General features: G+C 41.9%; 1 protein-coding gene across 2 annotated transcripts in view; it reads right to left on the bottom strand.

Moving 5' to 3' along the window:
- LOC128340271 (uncharacterized) overlaps positions 1 to 7,582 on the bottom strand; it is a 35,033-nt gene extending 27,451 nt beyond the window's left edge. For both annotated transcript variants that reach the window (XR_008313560.1, XM_053285227.1), the window contains exons 1-2: positions 7,088 to 7,582; positions 619 to 743 (exon numbers count right to left, since the gene is read on the bottom strand). Coding sequence is in view for 1 of the 2 variants with exons in the window: in XM_053285227.1 (XP_053141202.1) it covers positions 619 to 743; positions 7,088 to 7,264 (302 nt within the window). In the remaining variant the exon portion in view is untranslated. The remainder of the gene's footprint in view (positions 1 to 618; positions 744 to 7,087) is intronic.
- Positions 7,583 to 12,081: the final 4,499 nt, after the last annotated feature.

The following is a 12,081-nucleotide window of genomic DNA, read 5'->3' as shown; positions in this document are numbered from 1 at the left end:
GGAGAAGCCAGGGAGGGAACTTGGAACCAAGATGCTCTTCCCAGAGCAGCTCCATCCCCTGAGGGGAATATCTTACTGTAAGATATTCCCCTCCCTTTCGTATGCAACCAGGGTGGATCCTGATTAGCTTAAGGAGACAAGTCATGCTTGCTACCACAAGACCAGCTCTCTTCCCTTCTCTTCTCTTATGTGGATGCATGCACGCATTTGTACAAACATATACACTCGCTGCAGTTTTTCTGCCATTACGATGAAGGTATCATTGTTCAGCCAACTTATTAATGAAGGTGCTGGTTTGGATTATACTTTCCCATTCTGAATCTTCTTCCCCCTGGATATACACATATACAACAAAGTCATAAGGTTCATTTCCCCCGCCCTCCCAAAGCCAAACAAATTGTGTTGGTCATCAGGATACAGTTTGCAGGTGAAGCAGTCGAAGCACCCAGAAATTGGGACGAATAATTTTAAAATTGCACATTGCTATTAGATATCTCCCTTTCTTACTTTAATTACTTTTGCCACTCTTTAGAATCCCATAAGCAATCGAAGGCAGAACAACTCCATGTTTATCTTTGTACAGTCCAATCCTAGGCATGCTTATTTAGTAGAACTTACTTTTGAGTGAACAAGCATAGCGTTTGGGCTGCACATGGAAATGCGCGTGTTTTATCTAACATCTGGCTTTTCATATTGATGAATGCTGAAACCTGGAAAAAATCCCGTCTCTTTCTCCAGTTCACCTAAAAGAAAAGACTGATATTATCAGATCTCAGATAAATCCTTTTATTGTAAAATGTAGTCAAATTTTTTCCTCTTTGCATATCCAAAGCACTTTTGTTTCATCTCATGTGCCTTTCATGCTTCTAAGAATCCCATACTTTGCTGATTTGGCATTTTATACTACTTTATTCTTCCCTCCTACAGGTATCCAGGCCAGAAACGATACATTTTCAGACCACAGGGTTCCCCCCACCCCCAACCAGCTTTCAGAACTTAAAGAATACAGTATTTTATTTTATTTTTTAAAAAAGACTGACGCCTAGATTAAAATATCCATATCAGACAATCACACATTATTATTAATTGAATATATAGTATTCACATTCATTGGTCTAATATTTTGACACAAAACTGTATGAAATACCTGTGTTGTTATCTATCAGTTGCATGCTTTACATGCAGCACCCTGTTCTTATACAAACTACCAAATTACAGCATAATTATATGCATATTTACTCAGAAGTAAACTTCAGCCTTACAGCACAGTCCTCAAAAGTAAGCTCCATTGTGTCCAATGGGATATTATCCCAGGTAATTGTGTATAGACTTGGAGCCTTAATACATGTTTGTGTATCCAGCAGTTGAGTAATTATAATTTGTACCCCAATCTGTACTTTAGTTTTCTAGGCTGGTGCTACCAACATTTAGGCTTGGGAGCAATTCTTTCTCTTGGGCCCCCACCAGAGAAGACGGGGAAGGTTCCTTGAAACTTGGAACTGGACCTTACTCTATTTGGCTCTGGCTAGAGTTTTGAATTGCTTACCTTAGTTGCATTAAGGCCTGATCTGTCTGAACATGTCAACTGTTCAACTGGTCAACTGTTCAGCTTGTTCAACTGGTCAACTGTTGATGGAATTCTGGATTCTACCACTTCAGACTGCAGGTGGGGCAACACAATTTTTGAATGTTCTCTGCTATAAGCAGGCCATTAAAAAAAAATGGGACAAGCTGTGCAAAACTTTCCTCTCTGATGTGCTAGTGCAACATGATTACACACAGAAAGCTTTCCGTTCAGCATGACTACAATGGGTTGGGAAAGACCCACATGACTGGGTCTTCTCTTCCATAAAGTTGGGTCATTTAAATGGTGAGCTATTGGCACAAGAACTGCTCAAAGAAAAATGGCTCCCACATGGCTGTGAAAATACTATATGGCACTTTTGTTTGGCCACCTCTATGTGATATCATCACACCACATTGTGTTATGCCCTATGCATATTAAATGTTAACATTTGGTTGTAGAAATACTATATCGTTTCCTAATATGTAGGCCATGTAGGCTATACTTCTCAGCAGGACATCCTGGATACTATAATAATGCACACCTATAAGATCATTCCAACTCAACAGTCACTTGCCCCAATCCAGTTAAAGGGAATTCCACTTAAGTCCCACCAAAATCAGGACTAAAATGGGTCACAATTCCCATGGCTCATTGATTAATGGTAATGTCAGTTACCATTACTATCATCTTTGGCACTTGACATCAAGGTACAGTACAGGACAGAGTTAAGCAAAGATACAATGTCAGTCTGCTTATTTAAATGGCATTTATTCGTTTTTTTCTCAATCACTAGGAAAAATATTGGACGTCTCAACAGCTGGTTTGTAGTGAAGCTCAAGGCCCATCTCAGCATTTCATTTGCCTTCTACAGAGATGAAATTTTCCTTGACGAAGGTGATTATCAGGTATTAAGGGCTAATCTTATAATAAATTTGTGAATTGGTAAGCCTATTTCTTAACTAGTCAAAAGCAAATCCCTCTTGCTCATACCTTGTTATGTTCATGTTGTGTGCTATCATATCATTTATATTGAACTGCATGTCAGGGAAATTTTTCCTCAGCAAAAAATGCTCATATGCAGGGCAGTATATTTTCCAGATTATTATTTTTTAATCCCAAAGAAATGTTAGTGTGAACTAGACTCTTTATATTAAATATTGGATTTAGAAACTTTAGATTGTGTGTGTGTGTGAGCACATGAACGTTCACACACACAAAAGCACAGGCAATCTGAACCCATACAAATATCCATAGGTAATCATTGTGCATTCCTCTTGTAACTTCAAGTAAACCCAATGAAAATTGTATCCAGATTTCTTCATTTTAAATATTTTCAGGCTGTTGTGTTTCATATGTACAACCATCTGTCAATGATATACCATTTTAATATGAAAAATTATTTGCAATTCTTATCACATTAGCCACTCAATCCTAAACATATTTGGTCAGAAATACACCCCACTGAGTCTGATAGGACTAATAATACTGATTAAGGTGGTTCTCATGACCTGTGAGTGGGGAAGGGAGGGCGCAGCGAGGGAAGGCCGGAACAAAATTTTACCTTCCCCCCAGATGATCCATGTAGGATTCCTGGCAGTACCGCTCACATGCCCACATGAGTGGCACTGCCGGGAGAAATGCAGCATTCTGGAGGTCAGAGAAATGCAGCCCAGCCTCCAGAAAGCCCACAATGCACTGCACGGATAGCACGGCACACTGGGGGATTCCTCCGCAACCTGAGCACCCCAGGCACCTGGCTCCGTGTCTGCACGGACTGCCTGAAGCTGAAGCAGACACACAACCAGGTACCTGGGTAAAAGGGCACACTTGCACCCTTCTACCTAGGTAATCACCTGGGGGGAACCCTCGGACTACCCAGCGAGGCAGCACCAGGATCACCCGGGTATGGCTGCTCATGTGAACAGCCTCATTTCCTATTAACTAATGGGCTTTGCTAATCTACAACTTCTCCAGCATCTCCCTCGCTTTATATAGTTGCAAAGAGAAGTACAAAGACAATATCTATCTATCTGTCTATCTATCTATTTAAAATATTTATACCCCACCCCTCCAGTACACTACTGCTCAGGGTGGCTCATAACATTAATAACGGAGATACAATGTAAAATAAGACAACTAAAGTTAAATAAATTAAGTTAGACAAGTTAAAAGATCAGGCTAAAACCACAATTAAAATTACAATCATTATTTTTTAAAGTTTCAAATTAGAAGTTATTTGAAAAGCTAATAACTGAGAATGATAAAAACTAAAGAACCTGCCACAGCACATGAAACATTAAAAAGTTTCTTTTAAAAGGTGTGTTTTTAATTGTTTGTTAAAAACACTAAGGGGGGGAGCATAGCAAAGCTCTTTGGGGGGGCATTCCAAAGCCAAGGGGCCGCAACTGAAAAGGCCCTGTCTCTAGTCCCCACCAACTGGATCTCTGTTAGTGGCAGGGCCATGAGCTGGGCCTGTAATGATGAGCAGAGGGCCTTGGCAGGTTCATATGGGTGAATGCAGTCCAACAGGTACCCCAGCCCCAGGCCATGTAGAGCTTTAAAGCTCAAGACCAGCACCTTGAATCTAACCCCAAAGCAGGCTGGTAACCAATGAGGCTGTCTCAGGATTGGTATGACACTCATGAAGTGACTTGTGCCTACAAGCATCCTTGCAGCAGCATTCTAGACCAGCTGAAGCTTCTGAACATCTTCATGGGCAGCTCCACATAGAGCACATTGCAGTATTCCAATCTGGATGTTACCAAAGCATGAGTGACTGATGTCAGGTCTGACTTCTCCAAGTAGGATTGCAGCTGGCATACCAGCTGTAGCTGGTTAAAGGCACCTGTGCACACCACTGCCACCTGTGCCTCCAAGGACAGCATCAGGTCCAGAAACACCACCAAGCTGTGGACTTGGTCTTTCAGAGGGAGCGTGACTCCATCCAAGACCAGATTTACCTCGCTACTCGGATGATCAGCTTTACCAACCCAGAGCACTTCCATCTTGTATGGAATAAGTTTCAGCTTAACCCAGCCCAGTTTCAGCTTAATCCAGTTTGCCCCCATTGAGTCCAGAACAGTCTCCATGCCCTGGTTCAGAGCATCCATTGCCTACCTGGTGTCTGCTAATTTAAAAGGTAGGTCTGGGTGTCATCAGCATTATCGATGGCATTGCAGCCCACACCCACGGATGACCTCTCCCAGAGGTTTCATGTAGATGTTAAATAGCTAGGGGACAAAATAGATCCCTGTGTCACCCAATAGGCCAAAGGCTATGGGGTGAAGCAGGTATCCCCCAACACCACCTTCTGAGTACGACCCTCCAGGTAGGAGCGAAGCCACTGTATAACCGTGCCCCCAAGTCCCAACCCAGAGAGACATCCCAGAAGCATACCATGGCCGATTATATTGAAAGCTGCTGAGAGGTCCAGGAGAATCAACAGAGTCACATTCCTGTCTATCTCCCGGTGTAGGTCATCCACCAGGGTGACCAAGGCAGTTTCTGTCCCGTATCCAGGCCGGAAGCAAGATTGGAAAGGATCTAAGTAATCAGATTCATCCAGGGCTGCCTGGAGCTGAGACACCACCACACTCCCCAATGCCACCATTGCATCTTTGCAATATATAGAGCCCCTGGTGGCGCAGTGGTAAAACTGTCATCCTGTAACCAGAAGGTTACAAGTTCGATCCTGACCAGGGGCTCAAGGTTGACTCAGCCTTCCATCCTTCTGAGGTCAGTAAAATGAGTACCCAGAATGTTGGGGGCAATATGCTAAATCATTGTAAAGCGCTTAGAGAGCTTCTAGCTATAGAGCGGTATATAAATGTAAGTGCTATTGCTATATAGTTGCAAAGACTGTATCATGCAATTTGCCAACCACCCCACCTATCTCATTGGCTGTTGCTTGTGGCAGTGAAACATTAATGGGTTAATGTGTCACATTACCATTTCTTGTGTTTTGGACATATTGTGTTTTGGGCGGTATACAAATATGTTAACTAAATAAAAATAATAAATTTCCAGTGTCCACACTGAATATCTATGTGGCTAATATACACTTGCCCTGGTACTTCAAATATAGGAGAATAAGAGAAGGCTGAGAGCATTAATCAGTATAACCAATCAATTAATCCCAGATTTAAATGTTAAAATGCAGGTCTAAAATGTAGATTTCTTAGTCTAAGAAAGAACTGTCTTTATTTATCACCTGTGTGAAACATCCAAACATTAAAATAAACGTACATACTTGGTTCTCCTCTCAAGCAGCTTAGCCTCACAACAAAGGCTGAGAAAGTGCATATTGACCCAAAGGCAGCCAGTTTGCTTCATGTCTAAGTGTGGATTTGAACTCAGGCCTCCGCAATCCTAGTCCAACAAACTGACCACTGCACCATAGTGACTTTCTGGCTGCTATCTCAGATACCTGGTTGGTTTTGGGTTTTTTTTTAATTTGAGCAGTTTCCTCCTAAGACAGAGCTACAGAAGTAAGCAAAGGTGCTCAGACAGAAATCCTATATAATAAAAGGCTAAGTGAGTGGCCGTGGCTTTGGAACGTTGGGGATCTGCGTCCCTGCCTCCCTGGGCTGTTCTGGGCCTGCGCGAAGCGCAGGCCCAGAAGAGCCCAAGGGACACAGGACCTCAGACACCAGTGTCCCACAGCCACGGGTGGCCATTAGCCGGTGTGTGGCGGCGGGGGAAAGTGGCCGAGGCGGCGGCAGAGCCGCCGCCTCAGCCATGAGCTGCGGCACGGCGAGAGGAGGCTGAGGCAACCAGAAGCGGCCGCCCTGAAAAAGGCGAGGGCAATGGCGGCGGGGGAAGACCGAGACGGGGGACAGGGAAGCTGGGCGAGGTGGTGGCGAAGCCGCCAACGAGGCCCCCGCCCGCTCACAGCCGCCGCCTGCTCACCCGCCCTCCCAGCTGCCCAAAATCACCTTCCCCGCTCCCCCCCAAAAAAGATTAAGGGCCAAAATGGCCCATGAGAAGGTCGCCGCCCCCGCCTATCGCCCTCCCAGCTGTCGAAGACCACCTTACCCGCTCCAGCCCGAGGGAAAAGAGAGGAGCTCACGAGCAGAGCTCCTCTCTGTGCTAAGTCACTGCTCAAACTGCCGCTATGAACGCTAAGGACGCCTATTGCGTCCACTGCGACAGTATAGGCAGCAGCTTAACACAGAGAATAGCTCTGTTTCCGAGTTCCTCTCTTCTCCTTCGGGCTGGAGCGGGTAAGGTGGGCTCCGGCAGCTGGGTGCGCGGGAGGGCGATAGGCAGGGGCGGCCACCTTCTCATGGGCCATTTTGGCCGTTATTCATCCACCCCCACCCCCCCCAAAAAGTAAAAGCAAAATAAGGAAGAACAAAAACAGAGACAACAACAAAACAAAAAACAAAAAGAGAGAGGGGACAAGGGGGGTGGGAAGAGACAGAAAGAGAGAGAGAGAGACAGAAAAGACGGGATAGAAAGCTAGCGCCCGTTATCATAACGGGCTTAAAAATACTAGTAAAATATAAAACACAAACTCACAGAGTGTGGCCTATTTAAATGAGTTGTTGGTTTGGGCCTTATCGAGCAACAGGTCCTCTGAGAGGTTTGGATCAGATGTTGTTCCCTGTAGATGTAATGCAGGGCTTGATTCTGGCCTGTCTGTACCCCAGCATGGAAATCAATTATGCATGTCAGGGTCTGAAGCAGCTTCCACATTAAATATTGATTTGCTGGTCTTCTGCCATTCTGCAAAGAATGTGCACGTCCAGACCCACCTGTCTACTGTGGTTGTCATGGCAGCTCCCTGAAGAGCTCACAAGGCCTACTGCCAACCAAAATAGGTGTATCTGAAGAATATTATTCTTTCAAGTGAAATTTATTCCACACCCTTGCTAGAAGTACAAGTGTTCCTGGGTCTCTGTGGATATGTATTCAATAGGGAGCTGTCTGTCTACATTTGATTTTACATTTCCTTCAGCTAGCTCAAAGATTCATAAGCAAACTCCTGCACTTGGGGACATCCTGGAGGATTTTGGATTCATAAACTATAAATGGCTTACATTAATTCATGGATACAGGTTTTTATCTATGGCAGATACAAAATGGATAACAGCCTTCATATAATATGCATTCACGGTGCCATTCAGTGTTGGTTATTAACAGCAGTTTTCAAACTGCTTCCTTTACAAAAATACCAAAAAAAAAAAAAAAAAAAATCAACAGGCTGAGTTTCATTAAAAGCAAAGGGCAGATAATACAAGAAGACTCTGCAGTAGATTGCTTATTGTCATTTCCAGACTTTGTAGCCCCTGAGACTACAAAGAGAAATAGGGAGCCACAGCATCCATTCTTTACAAAGTGCAGCATCCCCAGGCCTATCTCTAAAATTATCCTACTATGACTGAAGTACCACATTTTCAGATCTGCTGTGCTTTTCTTTATTATCTTATACATAATAAAGAAAATTGCTCATGTTTCTGAATCTCTTTCAATATTTGGCATTCAGATGGGAATTTGGATGATGAGGGTCATCCAAATACAGGATGACCCTCATCATGGAAGACCTGGGAGACATGCCCACCAGAATTCCCTTCCCATCTGTTCAACATCCACATTCAATGTACTATAGCCAGCTCATATTATCTATGTTGTATGTGATGAAAACCACCAAAAGCTGACTAATGATATGGTGACTGGTTTTTCTTAACCTCAACCACATACCATGATGACAGCCCACCAAATCCTGGAAAATCACCCAAAAGTGGTTTGAAATAGGAAGTGAGGGTTGTGATCAACACTTCACAAAATGTTGACCCATATTGGACATTGTCCATGTAAGGATACTTTATGGATGCTAATAGTCTGAAAATCAACTGATGATAGAAAACAATCAATATCACCTCAGAGAAGTGACAATTGTCAAATGTGATCCTTGAATTATTTGCACAATCTCCCAGAGGCCCAGGTGCTAAAATAAAGGTTAACTGTGTTACATTGTCCAGAGCCAAATACTTATGTTATCTTTTGATGACTATCTATGATTAGCTCACATGGATGTCATACCATACCATAATTATGATCCATAATTTGGATCATAATTTGTATCAATGCATAACTATTACTTACCATAATTTGGATCAATGTGATTTGGGTGGTATCATGGACACTTCCCATAACGAGCTCTAAGATGCCAGGCATGATCTTGACTTAATATTTTCTGCTTTTAGTCAAACTGAATTGCTGAATATGAGAGTTTATTTATATTTCTGTTTTACATGATATTACAAGATTATTTATGATCTCCTCAACAAGACCAGTAGTCTGAGTCAGTATAAAGAAGTTTCCTATGTTCCTAGCATTTGCAATTCTCAATGTTCTAGTATAGCACAAAAGTTCTGCAGTGACCTGGGAATTTTACATTTAATTTCTACCAGAACCAATAAGTGAAAAATAGCAAGAGTGCCCATGTATCAATACAAAATATGAAATACACACATTCTCTCTCTCTCTCTGTGCTATGGTTTTACCAGGGATCATTTTCAGAAGTTCTAAAAGCGTACAACAAAAATGTGTAAGTTGTGGTGTGGAGCTTGCTGCCACACTGCGTCCCCACACCCACACATACCCATTTATTGTATGCACTCAGAATATCTGCAAATGTTTAGAATTATAATCATCTATCACTGAGATGTGTTCTATCTACTATATAAGATCTAGGAAATAAATGACAAATGTGTCATAATGAAGCAGATGATAAACACAAAGCAGACTGGATTAAGTTCTGACCATATTTGCCAGAAGTACAGTGTAATTCTCAATTCTACCCACATCCAGAAAGTGCATCATTCAATATAAATTATTCTGACTTCAACCTAAGCAGACATCTGACGACATTTCTCTTGTTTATGTACTGCATTGTGTTTTTGTTTTTGTTTTCACAAGGATAGCATTTCACGTAGAGTTATAGCCGCACTGGCCAATTCCTTGTCCCTTAGTGATTGCAATTCCCTTTCTGATCTTCTCCGTTTCAGCCTTGGTCTCTTACCATTGCATCCAGACTGTCTGCCCCCACTGTGTTAACTGGTAGGAGGTGATATTTAAAGCAATGCCAGTGCGACATGACAAAAGATAGGCAGAACAGCAGCAACAGAAGGAGGCAGTCTCATAAACTCCTTCTATGGCCAGATCTAGCATCCAAGCCGTATGCCTAACAATCTTGCTTTGAGTATTCATTATTTATCTGAAGGTGTACTATGAATATGATTTCAGAATAATTAATGAAAGTGCATCATTTGCTGCTGGCATACAGGATATAGTCTCCAGTGGGTGCTTGAGGAGTTCAGTCCCTAGAACCAAATTTTAATTTTAATTTTAAAATAAATTAAAGCTCTCTTCTGTTTACATCTAAGAAAAATGTTTTAGATGTGGAAAAGTATTTGCATTAGTGTTTTTTGTTTGTTTGTTTGTTTGTTTGTTTGTTTTTGGCCAACTGAATGAAGTTGTACTGAGTATTCTCTAATATCAGTTTTCAAGGTAGAAAATACCAACATTTAGTGGATTAGAAATGTTTAAAGTACTTAATGGTTGATCCACTCAAAAATTGCATTTTCCTTTCTCATGTCACAGCTCCTTGTCACTGATCTACTTCCCATAAGTGGAGATTATATGCACCTTAAGGCCTACACGAAGAATCAATTGGATTGGCCTTTTAACTTATGTGAATATTCAGCTTTTTTCAGTACTAGTTGATACCAGTGTTTTTTCCTCACTTTGCTTCTCAAATCCATCTTTTCCTTTCAGATCCCAAGGGAATGGGCTGGTGCCCCAACACTACATGGCCAATCATATTTGGTTACATGCTTCAATCACTGAGAGCAAGCAAAGGGAATGAAAAATAATAAGGGGCATAGGGACATAGGAAAATGCTATAGGATATGGCATAGGAAAATGCCACATACTGAGTCAGACCATTGGTCTATCTAGCTCAGTATTGTCTACACAGACTGGTAGCAGCTTCCCCAAGGTTGCAGGCAGGAATCTCTCTCAGCCCTATCTTGGAGAAACCAGGGAGGGAACTTGAAACCTTCTGCTCTTCCCAGAGTGGCTCCATCCCCTGAGGGGAATATCTTTCAGTGCTCATATGTGGTCTCCCATTCATTTTTCATTTTCCACCAGAAAATGTTTTCATATCTGAAATATTTGCAAAGGGAGAAAGCTTCTTCTTCTTCCTTTTTTTTTTTTACATTTATAAAAATGTTTGCCACAAATCTAAATAGTTTGAGCTCAACTCTAAAACTGTCTGTTTGCATTCATGCTAGGCAGAGGATTAAAGCCAACCATACAATTGCTGATTGTAAAGTTATAAGCAGCTGTCTTCTTCTTTTTGTTTGTAACCTATAAAAAGTACATGGTCATCCAGAAAGTTTCCATTTCCAGTAAAAGATGTCAAGGCAACATTTGTTTTATAGCAAGGGGCTGATCAATATTAATTCTATTATTATTAAATGCAGGAACATTAATTAACATGAATCACTTTGGCACAAATATCGATTTCTCAGAATGTGTCCTTTATGCACAAAGACCCCCCACCACATAAAGTAATCCAGAATGTACTCTGGCCTGCTCTGAAGGAAGATGGAGGTTCCTATGGTTATTTGGATTTCTCCATGCACTTGGTGAAGCAAAGAAATTACAGAGGTGGTAGGAACAGGGGAATATCGACAACAATGTTTATGCATTTCAGTCTATTGATTGATTCAAAATAACATATTATAAAAAATCTTAAAGAAAAATGTAGTTTAAAAATACAACTTCAGTTCTTTGTAGAAACTGTATTAAAACTATGACCATTCCCAAACAGAAAATAATGTTTCCTGTCTGAAAAATTTACCTAAAATAACCAGGCCCTTTGCTCATACTTTTCAGTGGTACCATTTCAGATTTTCATGAAGAAAAGACAAAGAAATTTCATTGGTAGGAAGATGAAAATCACAGCAAAATGTAATGTAGTTTAAGAACAGTTGTGTTTAAATTTTTATACAGACTGACAGTGGCTTCTCCAAGGCTGCAGGCAGGGATCTCTCTCAGCCCTATCTTGGAGATGCCAGGGAGGGAACTTGAGACCTAGATGTTCTTCCCAGAGTGGCTCCATCCTCTAAGGGGAATATCTTATAGTTATCACACATGTAGTCTCCCATTCATATGCAACCAGGGCAGACCCTGCTTAGCTAAGGGGACCAGTCATGCTTGAAATGATGTGTTACAATTCAGAAAATTTGTTCCTTTTATATATGGAGGAGAGCAGGTCTTGTGGTAGCAAGAATGACTTGTCCCATTTGCTAAGCTGGGTCTGCCCTGGTTGCATATGAATGGGAGACTAGAAGTGTGAGCACAGTAAGATATTCCCCTTAGGGGTTGGAGCTGCTCTGGGAAGAGCAGAAGGTTCCAAGTTCCCTCCCTTGCTTCTCCAAGATAGGGCTAAGAGAGATTCCTGCCTGCAACCTTGGAAACACCGCTGCCAGTCTGTGAAGACA

Source organism: Hemicordylus capensis, chromosome 1, assembly GCF_027244095.1.
Source record: "Hemicordylus capensis ecotype Gifberg chromosome 1, rHemCap1.1.pri, whole genome shotgun sequence".
Lineage (NCBI taxonomy): Eukaryota > Metazoa > Chordata > Lepidosauria > Squamata > Cordylidae > Hemicordylus > Hemicordylus capensis.
This window is presented reverse-complemented; position numbering and strand designations above follow the sequence as displayed.